General features: G+C 40.2%; 3 protein-coding genes across 4 annotated transcripts in view; 1 reads left to right on the plus strand and 2 right to left on the minus strand.

Annotated features, from left to right (window-relative positions):
- prex1 (phosphatidylinositol-3,4,5-trisphosphate-dependent Rac exchange factor 1) overlaps positions 1-3,448 on the minus strand; it is an 83,298-nt gene extending 79,850 nt beyond the window's left edge. Inside the window, exon 1 of the mRNA XM_058389611.1 lies at positions 2,817-3,448. Within this exon, the coding sequence (XP_058245594.1) occupies positions 2,817-2,957 (141 nt within the window). The 5' untranslated portion in view covers positions 2,958-3,448. The remainder of the gene's footprint in view (positions 1-2,816) is intronic.
- A 3,783-nt stretch (positions 3,449-7,231) lies between these two features.
- Positions 7,232-8,196, plus strand: tmem81 (transmembrane protein 81). Its single transcript, XM_058389824.1, has one exon. It carries the CDS (start codon positions 7,232-7,234, stop codon positions 7,988-7,990), a length of 759 nt encoding a protein of 252 aa, XP_058245807.1. The 3' UTR covers positions 7,991-8,196.
- Positions 8,197-8,282: 86 nt separating this feature from the next.
- Positions 8,283-27,116, minus strand: stk38a (serine/threonine kinase 38a). 2 transcript variants are annotated; one of them, XM_058389822.1, is made up of 14 exons: positions 27,033-27,116; positions 23,665-23,801; positions 21,747-21,798; positions 20,610-20,732; positions 20,360-20,443; positions 19,358-19,481; positions 17,746-17,900; positions 17,489-17,591; positions 14,587-14,648; positions 14,321-14,438; positions 14,082-14,205; positions 13,791-13,886; positions 11,896-11,990; positions 8,283-11,796 (listed from the first exon to the last, which is right to left on the minus strand). In XM_058389822.1, exons 2-14 carry the CDS (start codon positions 23,793-23,795, stop codon positions 11,660-11,662), a joined length of 1,404 nt encoding a protein of 467 aa, XP_058245805.1. In that variant the 5' UTR covers positions 23,796-23,801; positions 27,033-27,116; the 3' UTR covers positions 8,283-11,659. The 2 variants fall into 2 exon arrangements, with proteins under 2 accessions (XP_058245805.1, XP_058245806.1); XM_058389823.1 differs by lacking the exon at positions 27,033-27,116 and adding an exon at positions 24,568-25,082.
- Positions 27,117-27,458: the final 342 nt, after the last annotated feature.

Consider the following 27,458-nt stretch of genomic DNA (forward strand, 5'->3'; position numbering starts at 1 on the left):
GGGGTGATATGACATGCTTTACTCATTGATTATGTCACCCACTTCCACTGTTCCTCTGTACAGCTACATGACACATCCCTTATTGCTCAACTCCACCATGCAACACTGAGGACATTCAGTCTTTCAACTTTCAGATATTATGTCGATTCTTCCTGTATTTCTTACTGCCCATTTCTTTCTCTATATGTGTCATTTTCACTATATGAGCCACTTAAAAAGCTTCCGAAGCATCATATAACCCCAACTATAAACCAGATCTCAATATCTCTGTCTCTCTCTAAAAATGTGTACATGGCTATCTCAAAGATCTATAAAGCTCAGTAAGCTGGTTATTAGTTCCATGGGAAATGGACCAGGCCACCCAGTTCAGGCTAAATGCATAGATGTGTGTTTATGTAAAGCATAATCCAAATTCCAGCGTTGTGGTTACTTTTCGGTTGAAAGACAGCCTTCCATTAGCCATGACATTGGTTTTCTGGGTGTAAAGTGAGACACACTAGCAAACAGCTGGATTTCAGACCCAAACAATCAAGAGAAAGGCAATAAGCAAAACCACTGAGCATTACCACCAATGATGGCTACGACGGCTTTCCGTCGATGTGTGAGCAGGTGACTCAATTAATCCGTCATCAGTGGAAGTGGAAGATGAGAGGCTGTCAGAATAATCAGCGAGGAGGAATTTGATTGGATGTTCACCCATCAATATGCCAACTAAACACCAACTCAACACAAATCTATATGCATGTAATATTACCAACATTCATTATAAGCCTAATACTTCCAGCACAGTTTCTGATCTTGAATATTGGATGCTATCTTCATTCAAAAGGGCTTTTGGGAGACAGAACACAGAACATGCTTCTAACACTGTATAGTCAAATGTCATATATAATCTTTCATACTGTAAATGAGACCTTAATTTTCATAGCTTCAGAATATCATGTACATTAAAACATACTGCCCAATTCATGCAAAAAAAAAACACCACCCACTAATCAATTTATGAGTTTGATATGTAGTTAAACCAGGACCTGGGATGTTTAATCCCAGAAAAGGACACAAGCACCTCACATCTGATGTGCAGCTTCATCCTGAAGCATCTAGCTTAACAGACAAATGATCTTATGAACTGTGATTTTATGACTGCAGGCCAGCTAACATCTTGCCAGCACGTTCTTAAAGCCTCTCAAAACACGACAGCCTTTAATGTCTTCAAGTTGCTTCTAAGTGCAGGCGTGTGTGTCGGGTTCAAAACGCAATGTGGAATGTATAGCACTGTGAATCCTATAATTCACTCCATTGACTTACAGCTGACTGCACAAGTGGCAATTTCATGACACTTCATGATTCTTCTGCCCTCAAATCCAAGATGTGTTATAACATCATGCAAATCAAAACAAGAAAATACATGTCAGCTTTCAGGGCAAGAGATTCCATCCACCGGTTTTATTCAGTTTCATTACAACGGAATCCAGCCGAAGTTGCTTATGCCACAGCTGCTGCTTTGGGCTGCACTTAAACACATACCATCAATATAGGATTTAAACATATACTGCAGCACAGGACTGGACAAAATACCAACTGACCAGACATGCATCATGGTCCAGACTCTTAAATTGGCCCATAAAAAGATGCTGTTATTGTTCCATTTTAAGTCAATCCTGGTCAACTAAATATATCTTTTTCTAACCCGTATTATTATTCTTTGCTTGACTTCACAATGACCATTTTTCCTAAATCCTTAAAAAGATCTTTCAAAAACTTTCACCACCAGCCAACATCACCGACACATGCCGCATCTGTAGGGATTTCACTTCGACTACATTTCAAGAATCTTACAGCTGCATTATTCTTTTGCAACAAATTAATATCATTTCCTTTGACTGGATAATGTCAATGCCATGATTCAACGAAACACCCACAGAAACACTCATCCTGTGAATGACGTGATCCGCACACTGATCACTCTCAAACTGCAACCTTCTGTGGTTATTTGTCCCAACAAGTAACTAGTAACAAGTAACTAACGATGTATCGTGCATAACACGCTGGATAAATCTATTTCCTTCTGAAGGTGCTTGAGCACTTCATTCACAAATGTTGTCACGGTTTGTAGTAGGAAAAAAAAAAAGGAGATGAACTTCACAGAACAGTGGCACAGCAGGTACAAATGCCACCTTGCTGTCATTTATGTGGGTTTCCTCCGGGTCTTCTCATGGTTTCCTCCTAAACGCTTTAGATGTGAATGAGTGGCGTCCCACCCTGACTGCATTCTCATCTTGTTCCCCAGTGTGCTTAATGAATGTATGATGAATGAGATAGATGATTATTTACATACCTGCAATTCAGTGTAATAAACAATAATAGCATTTAATGTGTCAGTTGTTGATAAACAGTCACTTGAACCTGGATAGTGGTGTTTTTGATGGATAGCATACATCTAGTCTAAAACACTCTGTAAATGGGGAACTAGACCATGTGAATTAGCTTTGCGTGTCCGGTGACACAGATTACACAGTGCATCAACACACTTTTTTTGGATAAAAAATAAAAACAAAATTGTGAAATATTAAAAAGAAATGAAATGATGGTGTAAGTGGATGGAAGCTGGCTGCGTTGTTAACTCTTAAGAAGAGACAGTAGGCTGTCAATCAAACCGCTTGTTTATCTTAGTCCCAAGCTAAGCAGAAGAACCCACGTCACAGAAATGAGATAAAATGAAATGAAACACGACATGTTTTGACACTTAGTGCTCAATGTTGCAGCCGGGAAGCGTTTCTATGAAGGCAAAACACATCCAGCAGCAGCAAACTCACCGACTGCAGGAAGGCGAGAGTGCGCACATAATCTCGCTCGGTGTTCAGCAGCTCGTTGAGCACACACAGCCTCAGGCGAAGCTGGCGGTCCGAGTCTTTACACGGCTGCTCGGTGGTTTCCCGAGCGCTGTCCTCCTCCATGTTCCCTTGAGAAAATCCTCACCAAAAAACACGAACCCCAAATCACCGATGCCACTCTCGCGAACACGCTGCCAAACGTGGATGTGTCGCGGCTGTGTTTGTGCCTCTAGTCGCGCATCTCACACAGCGCCTCAGCCAGCGCGAGACACAGGGACAGTTTCACCAGTTTTGGCTATTCAATGAAATAAACTTTAAGAAGTTCAAACGCGTTCCGCTAGAACATCTTTTTTCTCAAAATAAAACAAAGTAAAAGCCAAGCCGATGGCGAGACGTGAAGTGAACCGTGCCCTCTCGTTCTTCTTGTGAAAGAGTGTCCTGCAGAGAAACGGGTGAGGAACTGAAGAGCTCGTGAACACGCTGTGTGGAGGCAGAAAGTGACACGCTGTTGTAGTTACACTGAGGAGACCAGACCGTCTGTTTCCCTCAGTCCCGTCTCATGTTCGCATTCACAACACACACACACACACACACCACGACTTTCTCTTTTAAAGTACAAACACTGCTTTCCCCACAGCCTTTCTAATACTGTGGCTGTTATGAGCGGGCTAACACACACACACACACAGAAATCATCTAGCAGCCTGGGAACTCTTTTATTTCTCATTAGGGGAATCCTGTCAACGTAAGCTTTCCTTTCAGACCAGTTTCCAAGTTGAAAGCAAGAAACTTTGGAGGAACCATTTCTTGCCCTTAGCATTGAAAAACGTCAGAGCTAAAACAAGGAAGCAGGAAAAGCTCATTCAAAATCTGGTTTAATTTCATAAAACTTTAATGCGTATGGAGTCCTGAGGGGATGGAAATGAGAAAATAAGTGTTGTTGTTGTTGTTGTTGTTGTGTGTGCTTCCAATGAAAACCTTTGAGTTAAAAAAAGTGACCTGAGGCAGAGGTTTGTGGTTCATTTGGGCAGTAACTTTCCTTTCATTTCAGCATACCTGTACACAGCTTCTGGGCAAATCATGACCGACTCGCCAAGCAAGAACATAAAAATTGACAGGAAGAGGATTTAGCGTAAAATATTTCACAGTACAGTGAACATTCGACATTAATTGAGAGCTATGCTTTTGCGTACATTCTTGTTTATTCATTCATCACTGGGTGCAATGGTGGGAATTCACCCTGGAGGAACCACACTCATTCATACAACCTTAGGGGAAATTTAGCATAGCCAATCCACCTACTGGGATGTGGGAAGACACCAGAGAACCCAGAGGAAACCCACAATGACACAGGGAAAATATGCAAAAGCTCCATACAGACAGTAACCTGAGCTTAAGGAGCCCAGAGCTGTGAGGCAGCAACAGTACCCGCTGTGCCCCAGTGCCTCTCAGTGCATAAACAATTACCTCTAAACAGAACAAAACAATTTGTGGACAAAATCTGCTTAAGTGTGTCATGCAAAGCAGGCTGGGACAGAACAGTACTAAAGTATAGGCTAATGATACTTCCTCTTCACCTCCACAGTATTTTCAATATTCATACAGATTTGGTAGGTGTTTGCAGAGGCAGGTTTCAGTTCTAGTTATTAAGACACCACGAATTAGAAGAACATGAGGACATCCTGCTAGCAAACACTTAAAAAGCTGCATTCAGAGCCCATGAGCATCCTGTTTACCCACACTACAAAGAACGGAATCAAGAAATCGTTTAGCACAAAGGGCGCATCGTGTTACCACAAAAACCAAGGCAGTGAAATGTGCAGCAGAAAGCTGGGCCCTTTAGAGTCAGCACTGATGATCAGGCTTATCTATCTTAACCAGTCAAAGGCATGCAGTATTTCTGACAACAGAGTCATCTGTCTGGAATTAAGGAGTGGATTGATCTGTGCCACAAACGGGTTTACTACAATACTGTGCATTTGGTTGTTCAAATAATTAATAAAAACACAGGGGTTTGGCGTAGAGCCAGAAAGCCTGATGGTGAGGAAGACATCACACACACACGCGTATAGAGGACTCCATCTAGTGACTAAATGCAGCACTGACCTATGACGTCACCAACTGAATAAAGCGTTGCTATGATTTGTTGAATCCGCCACAGACCTCAATATATACTTTAGTAGTCAAAAGGTAGGTGCTGTTTTCTATCGAGTTTTAAACACGACAACAATTGCTACATTACCTTATTTTATATTTTACATCTATATTGCCAAAAGTTTTGGGACATCTGCCTTGACATGACATGCACATGAATGTAATATGGAGTTGCCCTTTGCACCTATAACAGCTTCAACTCTTCTGGGAAGGCTTTCCACAAGGTATAGGAGTGTGTTTATGGGAATGTTTGACCATTCCACTAGAAGCGCATTTGTGAGGTCAGGCACTGATGTTGGATGAGAAGGTCTGGCTCACAGTCTCCGCTCTAATTCATCCCAAAGATGTTCTATCAGGTTGAGGTCAGGACTCTTTGAAGGCCAGTCAAGTTCCTCCACACCAAACTCGATCATCCATGTATTTATGGACCTTGCTTTGTGCACTGGTGCACAGTCATGTTGGAACAGGAAGGGGTCATCCCCAAACTGTTCCCACAAAGTTGGGAGCATGAAATTGTCCAAAAATGTCTTGGTATACTGAAGCATTAAGAGTTCCTTTCACTGGAATTAAGGGGCCAAGTCCAACCCCTGAAAAACAACCCCTGAATTCACCTTGGAGGGGTGTCTCAAACGTTTTGGCAATATAGTTGATTTATATATACTGTATATATATATTATTTGGAGCAAGATGTAATGATTTAAATGATTTAAATATCCAGATTTGTATATGCCCTTTGCTATGGAAACTTCCTAGGGATTTCTTTGGGATTTTATTTCACACTGAAAGTGATGAAAACAGAAACTTGAAAATTGAGGAGGAATGAAAGGTAAGAATTATCTTCAGACAGGCTACACTGTGTTGTGTTAAAAGCAGCTTATGTAAACTCCAACACTCTTTGATTAACCCTATTAAGGTAATTGTTTTTTGCACTGGTTGTCACTTGTCAAATCATGTGACTCGCACCATGATAGTGGAGTGTTCAGTGTAGACCATGCAGACCTGCTTTAATACTCTGACCTTTGTGGGTTTGCAACTGTAATCTTTTCATTTTGGCTCCTGCCACAGTGTCTTAGTGTGGTTTAGACTTGACATTTTAAAACCTTCAGTGAGTTCTTCTGGAGCTATTATAATGAGGACTTGCTCATGTGCTCTGGATAATTGCCTTTGTACATGACCCATCTGCTCTTCACGTTTGAATCAAGGCCTTTCATTAGCCACTAATTTTTTTTTTCTCTGTGTACAAAATTCAGCTTTCACTTTGAATACGGGTCAATCATGACAGCTTCTCTCCAAACTCTGACCACTACTACATTGCTTTTACTCAATGTTTTTGTTTGTTTTGGGGTTTTTTTTTCGCTCTGGAGTTTCCAGTGGTTGAGTGAGTCAGAGATGATGGAGCTTGCTTTTTTTTTTTATAATTTACCTTAGTAATGGAGAGGTTTGGGACAACATTTCACGAGTAAATAGACGATCACTCAGATTTTCCAACACATGGCCAACAATGTTCTGAACGGTGAAGCCTGAAACCTCGAACTATGGGAACTATAAGACCATTAAGCATGAATATGTCATTATTATGTTTACGTCTCTAATAACTGGTTAATTGTTATCATTTCTATAGTAACAATGGTGGATGTGCTGTAGAATCAAAGGCTAATAATAAATGAACACAAAAGTTAAATAGAAAAAAATGAACTTGATGAAATGGTGGAGCTTTCGGGTGGAGATGATTATATGACACTTATGGAAGGCGTCCCGGACATCCCAACTCTCAGAGTGTTCAGGACAGAGGAGTTTGAGCTTTCTGGTTTTAATCATGAGCTGCATTTTATAGTCTTATTAAAAACTGAGGCTATGGTTGGTTATAAAGTTTGACCTGCTGTCATACTTGGGGCATGTAATCATCAAAAAATAATACCCCCCCCCCCCTCATCATGGACTATTTTTGTACGATTGCGTGCCTTGTCAATTTTTATTACTTACTCAGTAACTTTCTCTTATCTTCTGTGAGAGGGCTAAAAGTGCTTAAGATAAACATTTCCTCTGCTCTTTGCTGCCAATGGTACAAATACCGGTGTTCCCTTAGGATCCATTTACTTATACTACAGCTAATAATTGTAATAATAATACAGCTGCAGATGCAAAGTAAAGTGCTCTGTATATTTATTAGAAATAAAAGAAAGTTTTTTTTTTGTCTTGTCTACACAGGTAACGTCCAACTTCATCCACTGGAGCCCCCATTAATGCGCTGCTTTGCTCTATTTTTGATTCTGCTGCATTCCGGCAGCCAGTGTGAGGCTTATAGAGGTGTTGATCTAGAAGATCTGGCTTCCAACAACACATGGGTGATCACATACAGCTCAAGCTGTAGCACCACCTGCGGGCTGGGCATCCGTACTCAGAAGCTCTGCCCTTTGGTCACTGAACATAAAGCTAACGCCCCGGCATGCAGAATTCGTCAGGTTCAGTGTCTAGACAAGTGGCAGTGTGGGCTGCAGCTTCAAACAGTCAGTGCTGGACAGTATCTGGAGCTGGATTGTCTTGAGGACGTCATGGAAGCCATGGGCCGCTTCGCATTCGCGGTGTCGTGGCACTTTGCACGAGGGATCATCACCACCAATAACCGTTTCTTCATACGGCGTGACGTGCCCGGGCTGGACAGGGTCGTCCTCAACCCGGTGAAAGAGGAGGATGCCGGGACGTATCGCTGTGACGTGTTGGACACATCTTACCATAGGGTGAAGAGGATGTATAAAGGACTGAAGGTCTTATCTGCGCATGTTCTGAGCCTGAACTTCGGTAAGGGTTTGACCGAGTGGGAGAAAGCAGGAGAGATTAATGGAACTGTCGTCACTGGGAAACTGTATCCGAGCAGCACCGTGCGAAATGTTGTGCTGCTCAGTTTGTCCATATCTATCAGCACGGCTGTGATTGTCTTCCTCGGTCTGTTTGCTTTTTCTTACTGCAAAAGGTCAACAAGGAAGGACCCAATTTCCCCATGAGTGTTAAGGAAACCCATGATGACTCATTAGCTGTTTTTCACCAAATCACACATGAGTAATGTTCCCTTTCAGTTTTTATATCCCTGGACACTTGCTGTGTCACTTATCTGCATTACTTCTAATCCCAATACAGAGGAGTCAGGAATCTGAAACGATGTACAACACTGTCTCGGAAATCGATAAATAAATGTTCACAGGGTGGCAGAGTAGCATTTTAAGCAGTATGCAATATTAACTGCTTAAGAATGCAAACACGATGAATAAACAAGAAGAAAAAAAACACACCACGGGGTAAATAAACTGGTGCTTTATTGAATGATAACATTAAAATTGTGTGCTCACCAAAAACTCTCTCAATAACAAACCAGTAAAAGGTGCTCTATGAGGTGAAGCTACAATCTACAAACTTAATATTAAGGCAGAGAGAGGCCCAACTTCAACGTCTCACAGTAGAACGCAACGTTACAGAACCCAGGAGCAATTTTTATATTAGATTTTATTCTTCCAAAAAAAAAAAAAAGAACAGCAAGCTCATTCTTGTTCACTATTCTTCTCAAAATCCAGGGATACTCTCAAAACACGCTCCTGGTTTGAATAAATAAGCCGTAAATCCTTTACGATACAAACCCTTTAAACATACAAACACGCACACACTGACTTTTTTTCCCCCCAGAATGTTCTAGTAAGCATATAAATATTCGGAAAATTAGTCAGAAAGACTAAGCTACTGTAATGATCGTGTGAAAAGGTAAATATAAATCGACCAGTGTGTTTCTAGAACATTCAACAGCCTTCTCCGTGTACTGTACATACCATGCGAGGAAATCAAATGTACATCATTTCACCCATGCCCAAACCTCTGTGCAACAGGACGTTCCTGAAAACTCAAGATTTCCTTCTCTTAAACAGTGCAATTTGAGCTCTAAACCCGGGGCCTCGTTTACCAGACAAAAATTGTGTTTCAGAAACTGAACGAGCCAAAAATAAAGAAACGTTTCGGTAATGCTTAATTTCTGTTCATTCGCATGATGATAAATGCCAAGCGCTCTCGCGACACAGCTAATTCACATTTAGCAAATGACGAAAAGGCACGGTGTGTGCTAAATCCTCTAATAACACTCCAACCCTTCCTCCTTTCACAGGGTGCCATTACTTTAGTCAGAATTGTATAGCTAGTTGTATTCACTTATGGATCTGGTTCATTTTACTTTCTTTAATATAAAATGCTACATTTTCATAAATGTGTGTAGTAAGTTATTGTTGATTATATGATCTGAAGCCCTGCATTAGAGAGTCTTGTTGTCTGTAACCTCATGTTAGCTCTAAATGTTTTCCCAAACTATCTGGTCTGTGTAAAAGCAGACAAATAAACCAGCTTGATAAACGAGGCCCCTAACTTCTAAAACCATACACAGCAGACCAATTCCTGTTTTGAGAACGGGTCACTTTAGCACTTTTTTGTTGTTTTGTTCCAGCACTCACATGGCTGAGCATCTCACCGACGAGCTCTTCATGATGAACGCTTCATTCGTAGGTAATAAACTGCACAGTGCTGGAACAGAGGGCCAAACCCACAACAACAGAAGAAGAATAGAGTTTAAAAGTCATGAAACACGTCCTCCGTGCCATTCAGACATCATCCAACATTCGAGCAGCACTCATGCAAAAGCATGCGAGCAGGACGGCCCGACTACAGGATGAGATAATGCTCCAATTTACAAAAATGCAACACTCCCTTGTACAGCTCCTGAAATATAAAAACTACAGCATTTTAGAAAAAAAAATAATAAAAGAAAATCTCACAATCGTGCTTTTTTCTTTTCATCGAAAAAATTATTTTTTTTAAAAAATCAACAGCATTTTTGGATTCGTGAGGCCATGCGGATAGTTACTGACTTAACAGACAGCATTTTGTGTATTGCAAAATAAGAAACTTACTGATTTGTGTCCTGCTCCGGTCAGACAGAACGAATCGATATTCACAATTCAGCAGAAGTGCTAGTCATTCTGACGGAAAATATAATTAGCTCTAATAGAGTCTGAGCTTCAAATCCAGCTGAGTCGACATTAAACCTAGATTTGATTAAGTTTTACCTACGACAGCAGGACAGTGTAATGAGAACGGGATTCCGTTTGAACAGGACACTGATGAAGGAACCTATCTAACCGAGCGAGACCTATCCGAGTCATGTGATGTCTGTGCACTCCCTCAAACATTCCTTATCTATACAATAGTGCAACTACTCCTAGCCATACTGGAATGATGACAATAGACAACTACTGTCCTGGGATTAAAAAGTCTTATTTTTTTTTTTCGCTACTTAACTAAACGTGTTTTTCAACAAATTTCCAGTACAAATCAAGCTTCTCGAAGGCATAACAAGGGTGCATCAGCTGCTAAAAGTAAGTCTTTGGTAAAATATTGCTTTAGCTATTAACATGCTTTTTTCAGCCCAGGATCGACATGGAAGACTGCTGATGTATATCATCAAATATGCGAATTCAGTACAATGAATCGCGACGCTCATCCGACTCGTGCTTTGTTCCCGAACTGAACAAGGTAAACATGAACAGCAAGCCCTTTAAGGGAAAAGAGATTGGAACTGAGTGTGCGTGCGAACATCCAGCAAACGGAAAAAGTTACAGATTGAAGCTACAGCTGCAGTGGAAAGAATTACGAGAAATAAGCTGGTCTATAAAATGTCACTTGGTCATTATCACTGGCTGGTATACTGTAAAGAAAGTAAACAGAGAAGGAAGAAATATATATATATATATAAAAGAAAAAAATACAACGACGTTTGTTTCAGTGTGCAGGTCTGGAAGAGGGTCGTTTTGCTGGTGGAACAAGTGATTGCTGGAACATTCGACTAGTATCCAAATTTAAGGCAATGTTTGTCCCTGGAGGCAGGTTCCCAAACATTATATTAGGCTTTCAAGCACTGAAGACTGTTTGCATAAACAAAAAGAGAAGCCCCTTGCATTTCGCCATTGCCAGTTAAGTGACGTATGTGATGGCAAGCACTGCGAGTCATTCTATATATATATTTAAAAGTAAAAATAAAAATAATAAAATAAAAATCGAATGCATCTTGGACTTTAAAAAAAAAAATTAAGCAGTGAGAGTCCGGTTCTTATTTCTTTTATATATATATATATATATATATATATATATATATATATATATATATATATATATATATATATATATATATATATATATATATATATATATTCAAGATTTCTACAGCAGATGATGTTGAATCTGAGCAGAATTCTATTATACAGAAAATAAATGACGCCAACTCAAAGCATAAGTGGACTGGCCACATTCTAGTTATCTAAAATTATTCATTAGAATTCAGAAGAAACCTTTCTCTATCATGTGGGGGGGGGGCAAATCTGACATTTCTAGCCAAAACAAATGACTAGAAATAGCCTTTACAGCTTCTATTAAAGAAGCTTGGGCTTTAAAAAAAAAAAAAAAAAAAAAGTGAGACAAGTGCTGGAAGAGGAGGAAGAGTCCACTACCATGAACGCATCACAACGTGACCCGTAACAGGAAACAGACTTTGGAGTTTGAAGATGTTGACGGGTCCTCAGCGGTGAGAAGCAATGGGAAAAGGGCTCCTTAAAAAGGACAAACAAAGCTGCATGAAGGCTGTGTGTTTATCTCTTCCCTGATTTCATATAGGAGGGAATGGCCCCCCGGGCAGTCAGGCCCTCGAAGCGCTTGTACGTGTAGTTAATGAAGACCCAGTCTTTGCTCTTTAAATCAGCTTCACTGTGGTTCGTCACTACGGTCGCTAAGAAAGAGGAGACAAGAGAGAGGAGAATGTTAGTTACAGTGATGGAGGGAAGTAAATGTAGCGAGGTTCAGAAACAAAAACATTCCCTGAACATACATGTTGGTTGGAGGATGTCCGAATCTGGAAACTCGTCGAAGTTTGAGGTGTCGTCGATGCTTTTAATCTCGATTGGAATGGCAGCCGGTCTCTCCCTGTCAAAAATAAAAACATGTGTTTTAGACCCTCTCACATACACTGCTTAGCCTACACATGAAAATAATAATTCTGTTAAAAAGCACTGTAATGCAAACGCAAAAGTAAATGCAATACAATTCTCAACACTTCCAAAATCTTACACCGGGCTTGTGAGAGAGAACAGTTTACTCGTTCCAACACAATCTTATATTAACATGATATCCAGAGTTATTCATTCCAATCATATATAACAGCTAGTTCCACTCATTTGCTTGTTTGAGTTAGATTAGGAGAGTGATTATATTTCGTGTAAACACACTGGGATTCTGCACTGTGTGAATCACTTGTCTGCATTCACCACATAAAATTCCCCTTAGTTTCAAACAGGTACTACAGTAGAGACAGCGGCATCATCAGCGACCATGCACTTTTCAGGAACTAACATATGAAAGTTCGTCAGATTAAAAAAGGGATGCCGCTTTTAACGAATGCATCTTTAACGGGAATGTAGGAATCAGCATGAGTTAGCTAGTCAGCTAGCTAATATGCTATACACTGAGTGTGCTTTCTGTGGGATCCGTTGCTGCCAGCGGCACAAAAAAACCCCAAAACATTTAGCTGAAATGTCAGCATTTTAATATACATTCATTGTTTATTGAACTATAAAATAAAATAAAATCACAACAATGTGGTTCGGCACGGCTGTTTAAGCTCACATTCACTATATTGTCAAAAGTTTTGGGACGTCTGCCTTTACATTCACATAAACTTTAATGACATTCCATTCTTAATCAGTAGGGTTTAATATGGAGTTGGCCTACACTTTGCAGCTATAACAGCTTCAGCTCTTTTGGGAAGGCTTTCCACAAGGTTTAGGAGTGTGTTTATGGGAATTTGTGAGATTTTGGGTATTCTGCGCACTGTGTGCACCTCAGTATGCACTGACCCAGCTCTTTGATTTTACGTGGCCTACCTCTTTGTGGCTGAGTTGCTGCTGTTCCCAATTGCTTCCACTTTATAATACCACTAAAACAGTTGACTGTGGAATATTTAGTAGTGAGGAAATTTCATGAATGGACTTGATGCACAGGATTCACTGAGCTCCTGAGAGCGACCCATTCTTTCGTTTGTAGAAGTCTGTATGCCTAGGTGCTTGGTTTTATACACCTGAATTCAATGATTTTGAGGAGTATCTCAAAACCTTTGCCAATATACTGTATGTTTGTGTGATATTACTTAAATATTATATGAGCAGACCTGGCAACCTTCTGTTTCTATGTATTTTTCACAGAAACTCCTCAGTATAAAATGGATTATTTTAGTGTGAGTTATCACTGAATCATATGCCAAAAGTCTGAAAAACGGTATTGGGTTTTGAGTAAACAAACAAAAAAAGGGTGTGTGAGAAGATTTAACAATTAATGTTAATGGTCATTATACAAAGTGATTAAATAACACCGAGCAGCTGAACAGCAAAAATGTCGGCTATGTAAAAGAATTACATCAAGTATTATGGGAGATGGGATTTTTTCCCCCCACTCTTTCCTGCACATTTCTGCAAAATCACTACGAACTCCACCATCCAGCTGAATATTCCTGATTGCCAGACTTCCTGACTCCGCAGTATTACTGCACTCTCTTATACTCTAATTAAATCTGAAAATGTGGAACTGCTTGCTTTCCTGTCATTTTCAAACTAGCTGTTCTGTATAATTTAATTGTTTATTATAATATTTTAAAAATGGAAAATGGCAAACTGGGTAAAAATCAATACAGGACAAATCTATCGTTCAGCATGCAGCACTTTAGGGTTCTACCTGATATGGTCATAATCCACCCCTTCAAAGAAAGGATTAGATTTGATCTCTTCAACTCCAGTAGCACCGATCCTGCTTTCACTCTCACAGCAGAACCTAGAACACAACACACAGGAACTAATCATGATATTTCTCATGTGTATGTCAACCCAACAGCAACGACAACAATTTATCATCATCAGTCATTTTAACAGCTCTAGGTAAAGATGGGGTTTGGGGACAGGATGTAAGGGTGCTTCCTGTGGAAAAAACATGAACGTGTTATCGAACAGTAGAGGGAACAAACTGTACCTGAGTATAAGATCTTTTGCCTTCTCTGAAATGGGAACCTCTGGGGGGAAAGTCAATGTTTCTCGCCAATTCATCACCTTCCTGTATGTCTCCTGAGGAGTCTCTGAACAGAAAGGGGGGTAACCTGCACACACACACACACACACACACACACACACAATATTGGTGAAGCCGCATCTTCTGTCAGCATGTGGGACAACCCTTCCTTTGAAAAAAATAAATGAGGATATGTAGCTTACCTATAAGCATCTCGTACATGATGACCCCCAGGCTCCACCAATCACAGAGTTTATTGTATCCGTTCTGCAGAAACACTTCAGGAGCGATGTAGTCAGGGGTTCCAACAGTGGAGAAAGCCTGAAGTAACACAAACCAGACAGCTCCGTGTCAGCTTGCAAAACTAATGCCAGTGTGTCTAAACACACACGCATGTAACTGAGGAAGATTAATATCTCGCCTTCATGCTGCTTAGCATTTCAGTGTATGTTTATGTGACTTTACTCACCAGCTGTCTCCGGTTTCTCTTCCAGGTCTCTGCTTTTCTTTTTGAGTTCATGTTTTGGAATGCTGCAAAGCAATGGATAATTTTATCAGAAGTGTTAACGTAAAAAAAAAAACAGAATACATACTAGCCATTTTATGGGAGCATGTGTGTTGTGTAGAGGTAGGATGCATTTTACCACAGTGTAAAGAAACAGGATATTAAAAAGCAGAAGCTCTTCATCAGTTGAGAAAGCAAAGAAAGCACCGCTCGTGCATCAGTGTGATCATCACTCCTTCAAACAGTTTCATGATGACTTAGCGGTCAGGATGTTTGCCTCACAGATACAGGGTTGGAGGTTTGAGTTCTGTCTCCGCCCTGTGTGTGTGAAGTTTCCCCCCATGTTCCCCACCTTGACTCAGTGGTTTCCTCTCAGTTTCCTACCCCAGTCCAAAAAATATGCAGTGTAGGCTGATTGACTTCTTTAAATTGTTGGTAGTGTGTGAATGGGTGTGTGTGTGTGGTTGTGCCCTGCAATGGCTTGGGACCCTGTCCAGAGAGCCAGGGTTGACTGCCACCTGATGTAAGGTAAGCGGTACAGAAAATGAATGGATAGATAGATCCATAATGACAACAAAACATTATGAAGATTCTTGCTTAACTTGTACTACAAATCCTACTATGAGAAAATCCTTGCATCCTTTTCTGGAGTAGGAGAGAAAGCATCCATGATATTACTGAATATTAGTAGATTCATTACTACAGCAGCAGCAAATAACTCAACTGTCCTTCTTTGTTTTTTTTCCTAATAATCTAGGTAAACGTGTCTCAGTGTATACCTACATATTATTCTCAACATCTTTATAAGTAAAAATCAAGATGCATTTTCCTTTTTTAACCCAGAAACCATAAGACAACTCAACTATACACTGACCAATAGTATGAAGTAAAAACTTCTAGCTGAAATCCTGAACTGAGGTCAAACTGGTGTCAACTTTATAAACATAACAATCCCCTGAAGGCAGCATTATTGCTGTTGGCTTGGAGAACCTCCCACACTGAACACAGCTTTGAAGCAGCAGAACTGCAGTGGAAACGAAACTCAGTGTTAGGAACCACCCTTCTGTCAACAAGGTTATCCTAGCGACTTCTGCCGCATGCTAAACCATAGCGTAGTATATTTTATTACACACTGGCAGAGCGTGTGAAAGAAGGAGACATAACAGATGCCAAAGCTGCTAATGAGAAAATCCTAGCAATAGAGGGAAGGACCGATTTTCCACAAAAACTCCAGGGTGACGAGAGGATGGCTTCAGGCTAACAGCATACATGCTAAAAGAAAACATTAATATTCAAAAACTCAACACAAACTAGGAAGCACACTACCTAGCCTTCTAGGTGATGAGCCTCCTATGAACATAGCCTCCTATGTTCAGCAACAAGCAGGAGCTCCCACCAAACTTCTGACGTCTGGTGAAAGTACTCCAGTTTCTGATGCTGATAGTCAGCAAGTAATTTACTGAAACATTATGTGTCGTATCTGCGTACGAGACAATGGTGCTGATACCACAAAAATGTTGCTGATCACGTTACTGTGAGTTCGCTCTTATTCTATGCCAGGATGCAAAAACACATTCAGTTCTACAGAAAGCTGTGTGAATGGAAAAAGCCCCATGCATTAGATACACCCTCTTATGCATCACAACCAGTCAGAGTTCTTCCTCTTCTTTCAGCTGCTCCTGTAAGGTGTCAGCACAGCAGATTGTTTGTCTGCATATTTGATTTGGCACAGGTTTTATGCCGGATGCTCTTCCTGGCACAACACACTGAGTGCACTATTTTATGCAACTCCAGTAGCCAGGGTTGGTTCGCAGGCTAGAAACTGAACCTAGGCTGCGCTGATGGCGCTGAAGCCTAATCACTAGTCCTTGAGGAACCTGAAAGCTAACGTATCAAGCTTAAATGGATCACTCGAACACTGACGTGAAAATGAGGTCTTCGTTACTGATCTTTTATTATAATAAAGCGATTTCATCAACTGAAAATGGAAAGCCTGAGCCCATATTCAGGCAAAATGGTTTGTGCTGTATTAAAAAATCGTATTGTATCCAGACACAAGAGTGTATTGCTATTGGCTTACCTAATAATTTTTACACATAATCAGAAGCAACAGTAAGGAATCAGCAAAGTTAATAATACGCAACTAAAATTTTTGTTTTTCAACCAAACAAAGTGCAATCCCAGTCAGTCTTCTGACTCACAACATTGCTCACAAATTCCCAGGTTAAAAGGTCTTGTAGTACATTTCTATGATATTAATTTGCATTAATTCTGTAACAAAAGTGATTTCTTGTGCAATTTTGTAACTGTAAGTTCATAAGTTCTGAAAAGCACTAAAATGTTAAACTATCTTAATCTTGGAGGAATCAATATCTCTTGCTCCTGAGAATAATATTTCAGTACCAGTATACATATTTATATATAAGTATACGTATAAGTGTAGAGTATGCTGGAAAAGGAAAAGTGGGCTTGCACCATATCTACTGAGAGTATAACGTAAGTAGCGCACACCTATATACACGTAACAGCACTAATGTGTGTAATATGTGTAAAACACTGTTATTCAGTTCATTAAAATCCTGAATAATCACCAGCAAATCTGCCTTCACTCGCTCTCTTTTTTTTTTAAAGATTTACAAGCTACTGTCATCCAAACCCCTGACAAATGAAGGCAGACTTTGTGTTAACAGCATCATGTTTAGTGCAGAGATTGCTGAAGGAAACTGATCCCAACAGAGGAGTTGTTGAAAGGCAAAACACTGGGACAAACAGTTCAGGGATTAGCCTGATGACTCAAACCTGTCAGAGATAAGCGTAGAATGTAATACCGTAATTACTGACATAAAAGTAAGACGTGTCGGCTTACTAAAGTCGCTGGGCAGGCTGTGGTTAAGGTTTCTGTAGAATTCTGTCCTGTGAGCCTTCTTAAGCCCTGTACACAAGCCAAAATCTGACAGCTTCACGTGGCCCTAAACAAACAAAACAATAGAAAACGTTACCTCAGAGAGAAATGATATCTCTGCAGTGAGAGAGCAAGCATACTGCTAGCTATGTTAACAATCAGTGTAATGATTCATGTAGCTAATCACACATTTCAGTTCTCTAAATGAACTCAAAGTTAACCTTTGAATCCAGTAGCAGGTTGTCTGGTTTAATATCTCTGTGGATGAAACCCAGCTGGTGGATGGAGTCGATAGCTAGCACCGTCTCAGCGATGTAAAACTGTGTAGCCTCCTCAGTCAGAGTGTCCTTCTTCATCAGCAGAGTCATCATATCACCTGCAGACACACAAACATTGGTACGTTTAAGAGAAACTCAATTTGATTCGACCTGCTTTGCCTTCTTGCTAAGAAAAAGATTCTTGTCTAAAGATTTGTTCAATTAAATGTATGACAAAAATACACAGAGCAGCCAAACGTTGGCACCTGACCATCACACCCATATGTGGGTCTTCCCCAAACTGTTGCCACAGAGTTAGAAGCACAAAATAGTTTGAATAGGTTTTTACACTTTGGTATTTCCTCATCAGGGGCACAAACATGATCCAGCACAACAATGCCCCTGTGCAGAAAGCAGTGGCTCTGTGAAGATATGGTTTGCTAAGGTCATAGTGGAAGAACTCGAGAGTCCTGCACAGAGTCCTGACCTCAACCCCACTGAACACCTTCTGGATGAACTGGAAGGCTTACTGAACCCCAGAACCTCTCACCTGACATCAGTGCCTGACCTCACTAATGCTTTTGGGTTAGGGTTAAAAATCCAATAAGCCAGATTCTAATGGAATTATACAATGACGTATACACTATATTGCCAAAAGTTTTGGGACACCCCACCAAATCATTGAATTCAGGCGTTGCTTCTCAGGGTTTGGGCTTGGCCCCTTAATTCCAGTGAAAGGAACTCTTAATGCTTCAGCATACCAAGACATTCTGGACAATTTCATGCTCCCAACTTTGTCAAAACAGTTTGGGGATGACCCCTTCCTGTTCCAACATGACTGTACACCAGTGCACAAAGCAAGGTCCATAAAAACATTGATGAGTGAGTTTGGTGTGGAGGAACTTGACTGGCCTCAACCAGATAGAACACCTTTGGGATGAATTGGAGCAGAACAGACCTTCTCATCCAACATCAGTGCCTGACCTCACATATGCACTTCTAGAGGAATGGTCAAAAATTCCCATAAACACACTCCTAAACCTTCCCAGAGGAGTTAAAGCTGCTATAACTACAAAGGGCGGGGCAAATCCATATTACATTCATGTGAATGTAAAGGCAGACAATACTTTTGGCAATATAGTGTAGGTGTGATGGTCAGGTGTCCATTTAACTTTGTATCTGTGTTAGACAGCTAAGACAAAATAATATAGATTAGTATTCATTTTATGTATTTTGCTACATTAAGCTAGTACAGACCAGTTTTTTTATTAATAAAAAAAAAAACCAAACCTTTAAATGACACAGAAGCCTAGTCACTAGTCTGTAAGGCAAATAAAACCTAATACACATTTTTCTGTTTCTGATGCTGGGATTACAATGTTCATTGATAAGGTTACAAGGTTCATTGATCAATATGTTAAACTTGTTTAGTTAGAATTATTTTAAAACCAAATGTGCCACTATGAGCACAGCTAATTTGGCTACAACTGAATCCGCATCACATTTCCATCAAGAGACTAAAACAATGGCTGAATTGTTTTAAAGCCCTGCGTGAGTATTAATAGAGAGGACCCACCTCCAGGCAGGAACTCCATAATGAGGTAGAGGTTCATCTTGTCCTGAAAGCTGTAGAACATCTTCACAACCCACAGACTGTCGGCCTCCACCAGGATGTCCCTTTCGGCACGTATATGACCAACCTAACACACGGGAGAGAACCTGAGAAACTGCTGCATGCTGAGTCTTGCCTATGAATCAACATCCAATTCATATACAATGTGTCCAAAACACATCTACGTACTTTTATATAAATTTATTACGTGATAAACACCGATCAGCCATAACATTATGACCACCTGCCTAATACTGTGTTGGTCCCCCTTTTGCTGCCAAAATAGCCCTGACCTGTTGAGGCATTGACTCCACTAGATCCCTGAAGGTGTGCTGTGGTATCTGGCACCGAGATGTTAGCAGCAGATCCTTTAAGTCCTGTACATTGCAAAGTGGGGCCTCCATGGATCGGACTTGTTTGTTCAGCACATTCCACAGATGCTCGATTGGATTGAGATCTGGGGAATTTGGAGGCCAAGTCAACACCTCAAACTCGTTGTTGTGCTCATCAAACCATTCCTGAGCCACTGTTCCTTCCTTGGACCTCTTTTGACAGATACTGACCACTGCAGACCGGGAACACCCCACAAGAGCTGCAGTTTTGGAGATGCTCTGATCCAGTGGTCTAGCCATCACAACTTGGCCCTTGTCAAATTCGCTCAAATCCTTACGCTTGCTTATTTTTTCTGCTTCTAACACATCAACTTTGAGGACAACTAACAGGTGCCATGATGAGGAGATAATCGGTGTTATTCACTCCACCTGTCACTGCTCATAATTTTACGGCTGATCGGTGTATATTACATATTAAAATTAAGTATAAAATGAACCCTAAGCATTCAAATGAGTGCAAAACTAATCCTCATTTCTAAATATTCACATACAAACTACTACATGACACAGTTTTGTCTTCGGTCAATTTTTTACTAACCTAACAGACTCAATATTCTGTTTAAGGATGGACTACCTGTTCCTTCTCAAGCATATCAGATTTGCGCAAGATCTTCATGGCGTACACGTGACCTGTGTCTTTCTTCTGAACCAGACGGACCTAGACAACATGAGAAGTGTGTAAGCCAAGTCTCTAAATGCGACTGGACAAAATTAGGAACTGAAGATTTGCATGCAATGTGATCTAAATGCAAAACCGCTCATGAAAAAAAAAAAATCCCACAACACCACCACCACCACCAACACCAACACCAAAAAACACATACCTCTCCGAAAGCACCACGGCCGATCACCTTGAGTGACTCGAAGTCATCCAATCCAAGACGGGTTCGTTTCAGCCGCAGAAACTCTGTCTCCTTCCGGGCATGCTGAGAGCGCCGAATACGCTTCTACAAACAGACAGCAAAGCAGAGCTTTCACGGCAGAGCTATTTTTATGTAAATCAAAATAAAAGGAATATTATCTGTGGGTTTTACCACTGTGTTACAAAACAACTACTTCAACAAAAACATTTATGATGTGGAAAACAAAGTGATCAAAATTAGATAACAGTAACCATTGCAGCACAAACGATTACAGCATAATTTTGTGGGTTTGTCCACAATAAGTAGGAAGCGTAGAGGCTTTTACTTTGAATGACTTAAGCACCTTTTTCAGCTGCAGGACATCACTGGTTTCTCACACTGCTCTCGTGTGATCTTGGACCACTTTTCTTCCAGTCTCTTCCACAGTTCGGTAACTGTAGTGAGTTTCTTGGCTCTAACTTTGTCACCAAGGATTTTCCAGAGATTTTGATCAGGTTTAGATCAGAACCTCAGTGTTCTTAGCTTCAAGGAACCCGAAAAGGAGGTTCTGATACACGTTTACATTCACTCTGCCGTGTAGCTGTATAAGAGGCCCGAACTCCTGCTGCAGAACACATCCCCTAAACACTCCATGACACTTCCTCCTTCATCTTTCACTGACTTCTTTACTCACTTTCAGCATTTCCCCAGACTCACACCGAACATGGTGCTTCCCATCTGATCCAAATAAATTAAACTTGCTCTTAACACTTTGGACCAGTTCTCCTCCATCCACACAACATGCAGAAAGTGTCATGATTTTGGGGATGTTTTTCTTTCATGTTACAATGGTTGTTGTTCTCTAATTTTGATTACTGTATTTTCCACAACAAAAAGCTTTTTGTTGAAGTATCTTGGTTAACTTGAAAAACAAGTAAACAGTGGTATAAATGGAAATTTTGAGCGGTTATAAATTCTCCACTGTATTAGAAAAAAAACAGCTTACAGTAATGTGTGCTTTAGATGCATTCGATAGAAATGTGGACTTAAAATGAATGAAGCATTTTTTAACAAGAATCAGTTAAACAGTCAAAAATTCCAGTAACATTGCCTCCATACCTCTTCATCAGCAAGTCCCTCCTGATCCATCACCTTCTCCAGCTTCTGCTGCCTACACACACACACACACACACACACACATTAAACACAGGGCTTAGCAATTTAGGCAAAATGAGATTTATATAGTGAAAATTCACTTATTGTACAATGCATTTTTCTGACATTTGTCTGTCTATATATCAGATTTCCACAGAGTTTTCAAGGCAAATACAGATATTAAAGACACATTTATTAAAAATTCATCTCATAAAAATCTGTACATGACAACTCTCTTAGATTATTTAAATGATCCTGAACCCATTTTACAAAGTAAGTCTTTTGTAGCTTGCCCTTATAAAAGTCTTACATATTGAGAGCATCATCAGTGCTGGTAGAAAACTAACTGAATTATTACCTAAAATATTTAAGTGTATGATTGGTTGTTTAAAATAGAGATAAATTAAAGGAAAACCTGAATAAACAAGCAGAAACATACAGATGTTTCCAAACGCATAGTCTACAAGATAGAATTAAGTAATATCTTAACAATGGAGGCAGTTCTGACAGAGCATGGATAACATGAAAATCCTAACAGTAAAGAAAGCAGCAAAAATCAGGTATGAACTCTAGTTTATTAATAAGCAACTGTGCCATTTTGAACTGACCCGAAACACCACAGTCCTGAACACTTGCTTTCTACTGGCTTGTCAAAGTTCACTGAGATAAAGCTGACATGAAAGCACCAGTAATCGGCAACAAAAACAAACATGTCGTTTATGTCCTGTATCCGCTTCAGTGAAGTGGCGTTTCCACAGGGAGAACTTTATTCTTCTTTGGTCTGAATGCTGTTTTAGATGAGAGATCAGAATGTAGAATTCTGTCAACTCCCGTATCACCATAGCAAGGAATCATGAAGATATAAGTGCTACAGCTTGAACCTCATATAGTTCAGTAGTCAGGGCACTGATCGGTTCCGCAGTCAGGGCACTGATGGTTCCGTAGTCAGGGCACTGATCGGTTCCGTAGTCAGGGCACTGATCGGTTCCGTAGTCAGGGCACTGATCGGTTCCGTAGTCAGGGCACTGATCGGTTCAGTATTCAGGGCACTGATCGGTTCAGCAGTCAGGGCACTGATCGGTTCAGCAGTCCGGGCAGTATTCAGGGCACTGATCGGTTCAGCAGTCAGGGCACTGATCGGTTCAGTAGTCAGGGCACTGATCGGTTCAGTAGTAAAGGTTATGATCAGTTCAGCAGTCAGAGCGCTGATTGGTTCAGTAGTAAGGGTTATGATCGGTTCAGTAGTCAGGGCACTGATCAAGAAGTCATCATTTTAAGGGCTGTCTCAATCACAAAATGCACCTTTGCTCCCTGGAATATGCTCACTATGTTCCATTATTTTCTTAAGTCTCCCAACTCAGGGCAAAAATGCCAGATGAAATCTCAGCCAACTTCGTCTACAAATGTAAATAGCTTGTTATCAATAGCTTTAAAAAATAGCTAGAAATGTTAGCTAGATATATCTTCTGGCATATAAAAGAGCAATGTAAATAAGTTTCATAATGCTGTGTAAACATCATAACAAATGTCAGAAAACTATCTGTGCGGCCTGTTGTTGATGAATGGCAGTGGTGATGTTTTACATCACTGGGAATTCAGTCATCAGTGTCCCAATGTGTAGTGTGCCAGCGCCCTTACCAGTGTCCCAACTCATGTACACGATATACTGGATCACAAGCTCGGGAGATTTGGAGCTGAGAGACACACCCACTGTTTTTGTCTGACGTGTGTGTCAGGGAAGAAGCGCTCAAAAGGAACTCCACCGCATTGTTGAGATGCTCAAGGCGTTAATGTTTCACTCAAACCCGCTGGACTGGTTTAATGCTCAATTAGCTATGCTCATCACATATACCTTGCTTGTTATCATACAGGACAGACTCACCTCATCTCCCTCTCCTCGTGCTGGGAGATCAGGTTGCTGTAGAAGTTCTCCAGGGTCACTTTGGCCATCGTGACCCGCTCCTTGGTGTGGTTGCTCATGGAGGAACAGGACGTCTGACCCGTCATTGCCATGGTTACCTGAAAGACAGTTTGTTGTCTGTCAGTGAGTGGAGTTTTTAGGTTTATACAGTTAGGAAGAAAGATAACAGATCCACAAGCCCCATGATGTCCAAAAAAAAAAACCCTACAGTCCGTTAAATCTGAACCTTGACTGAAAGCTCACTAAAACTTCAAATGCTGCACAATTTACTGTCTTTTAATAACAATCATGACTTACACAATTAATTAAACTCAAAAATGAGCAAAAGGACTGTTATCATCTTACAGCTCTAATGTCTCCTTGAATGCTACCTTACAGTTTTCTGAAGGTTGAAATAATTTACTATGTCTTCTCAAATATCTACTGCCTTCACAGCTGTATTGGGCTACATGATCCAGTGTTACTCAGGTTACTTTAAATGCACGTAGGCGACTCTGTGTGTGCTCGCATTAATCACCATCGAATGTGGATCACTTATTAAACCACCGTAGATGGCAGTAACGGTGACGGCTCACTGCTATCCCATGCTATCAAACACCAACATGTCTGTTTTTTTTCCCACAAAACTAGACATAAATCATTGACCAGCCTGTTAACTGATACATGTCTCATGGGTGACGAAGCTAGGAAGGGAAACTGATTAAGGTCCCTGTAATATGTCAGTCCAGAATCTATGCACATTCATGCAAACAGTCTAGAAAATACATGTAATAGTAATAATAATAATAATAATAATAATAATAATAATAACAACAACATAACAGCACTGCAAATCATTAAAATGTGAGTGAATGAAATACGCACATAACCTTGGCATCTTTAGGGATGTGAGTCAGGACTGCTGATATGAAGAGATATCAAATCAGTATCACAATATATTAGAAGACCAGACGCAATTATCACACGTGCGATGATCCAAGCTGACTGAATAACCGCAATCACAACTTTCCGTGTTAATAAGTAATAAGTAATGTGCAGGAAGTAAACACTAGCTTCATTCTTGATCAGTATGATATAACCAAACTGCTGCACCATTTTAACCATTATTCAAATAAATTCATTAAATTAGATCCCTGATATGATCTATTAACAAATCAGATTTATCAACAGAACATGTTTAGGGAACTGGATGCAGCTTTGCACTTTTACAAATTCCTTCTATAGACTGACAGAAAAGAAATAAGTCATGTACTTACACAGAGTTTTGTAAAGCGCATTGTTTACAATGCAGCAAGCTGTTTAGTCAGAAGGTGTAGATTCATTTACTATAACAACAGCTCTGACTGCAGCGTAATTCACGTCACAGATTTATAGTATCAAGCTCATTCGTGCATATTAGAGGTTTTGGTTTTTTTTAATTCAACCATATAATCTAACTGAAAGAAGCCCATGCTATTATTGGTGATATGGTGAATCTTTCTGTAAGGGTCAGAGGTAAAGCTGTTGCTGTCTCCAACAACTACTTGTGGATTATTGGGAACAAGCCAAACTGCATTTCTTTTAACAAAAGAAAGACAAAAAGAGAGAAAGACTCTTTAGGGAATAAAGGTTTAGAGCTGCTATAACCTAAGTGATAAGAGGAACTGGTTGCACAGGTAATCCACAATAATATTAAACATAAAGAACAGTTGAACTGTATGAGCTGAAAATGTTTAAACAAAGCAATTGTTTACAAATGGCTGTTGTGCGGATAAGAAAACCCTTCAGGAACTGCTGTTCTACTGATAAAATAATGAATAGCAATAGTTGCACTGACTGTGCTTAGGGTCTGGTCACCTCTGATTACATTACTGTTATTTACTTATAAATTTCAGAGCTAATAAACGTTGGTGTGTGTATTGTTAGCTTACATCTAGGATATATATTAACGGTAACAGAAAAAACAAAACGATATACCAAGACCTTTTGGACAATTTCATGCTCCCAACTTTGGGATGAATTAGAGTGAAGACTGTGAGCCAGGCCAATACTGGGACATCTGCCTATACATGCACATGAATTTAATATGGAGTTGGCCCGCCCTTTGCAGCTATAACAGCTTCAACTCTTCTGGGAAGGCTTTCCGCAAGGTTTAGGAGAGTAAGCGCATTTGTGAGGTCAGACACTGATGTTGGACAAGAAGGCCTGGCTCACAGTCTCCTCTCTAATTCATCCCAAAGATGTTCTATCAGGTTGCGATCAGGACTCTATGCAGTTCCTCCACACCAAACTCCCTCATCCATGTCTTTATGGACCTTGCTTTGTGCACTGGTGTGCAGTCATGTTGGAACAGGAAGGGGTCATTCCCAAACTGTTCCCACAAAGTTGTCGAGCATGAAATTGTCCAAAATGTCTTGGTATGATGAAGCATTAAGAGATCCTTTCACTGGAACAACACATGAATTCAAGGATTTGGAGGGGTGTGCCAAAACTTTTGCCAACATAGTGTATGTGTAAGACAGAATCAGAGAATGTGTTAAGCCCATATATCAACATAATTTAGGAGTATTCTGGATATCGGCGAATTCCACTCTTCAATTCTTTATAAAATCCACAGTTTTTTCTCTTTGTTACATACTTTAATTTTCCAACAAACTTTCTTACGCAAAACATGGTCTAATATGGCGTCACTGTTTTGTTTACCAAAAGCTAAACATAGATATTGCTATCACCAGTACTGTCTGTTTCTTCACAGCTATTGTCATTGTTTTATCAGAGCTCGTTATCTCACCATCCCAAATAGACCTTCACTGCCTACACAAGCATTCTAACCTGGGCGTAGACACCGTCTTTAATACACTACGTAGTGAACTATTTATCAGATACAAAGGTATTTAGGACACAACCTTACGGATTCCTCCTGCGGCGACAGAACGCGATAATAAAAGTGAAAATCCAGGCTTCAAGTACAAGACAGTTAGCAACACAGCTAACTTTTCCTTAGCTAGCAAGGCTAGGGTTCAACAACACAGGTTATTATGTCGAAGCCAAAATTGCGACTGCCTCCACAAATAAGAGCTGGAGTGTCTGATAGCTAGCAGAGTCTTACAGCGTGGGAAACAAAGTAGAAAGTGTGTCGCTCTTTCTGGAGAACATGACATCATCCTGAGAGATAGCTGAAAATGCTAACGCCGCTGTGCGCAAAGAAAAAACCACAACTTTCACACCTCATCAAGCACAACATAGCTGCTCCACACAACGGTCTGTTTATAACCAAATGAAGTGAAATCGTGTCCTTTACTCCACCATTATCTTCTCATCTGTTGTCTGGACAACTTTTGACGGCTTACCTTCTACTCGACCTCAGCCTGATTGCAGTCTACTTGTAGACACTGGTCATTATTTCCTTCTTCCGACTCGCTGCTTCAGGAGCGAGTCTCCAAAATAAGAGTCTGACTCACGCGCCGTGTACACGAGCACAACGAGCACAATTAAAAGTCGAGCTCTGAGAATAAATGTATTATTTCTATCTATCTATCTATCTATCTATCTATCTATCTATCTATCTATCTATCTATCTATCTATCTATCTATCTCTCTCTCTCTCTCTCTCTCTCTCTCTCTCTCTCTATATATATATATATATATATATATATAAAAATAACTAAATGATACAAATAAATGATGCTTTCTTTAAATAACTCTAAAGTTGATGTAATAATTATATAAAACAAGTGTTAATAATAAAAATGGCGCATTCAATTATGAAATGACAT

The sequence above is a fragment of the Hemibagrus wyckioides genome, linkage group LG05, assembly GCF_019097595.1.
Source record: "Hemibagrus wyckioides isolate EC202008001 linkage group LG05, SWU_Hwy_1.0, whole genome shotgun sequence".
Lineage (NCBI taxonomy): Eukaryota > Metazoa > Chordata > Actinopteri > Siluriformes > Bagridae > Hemibagrus > Hemibagrus wyckioides.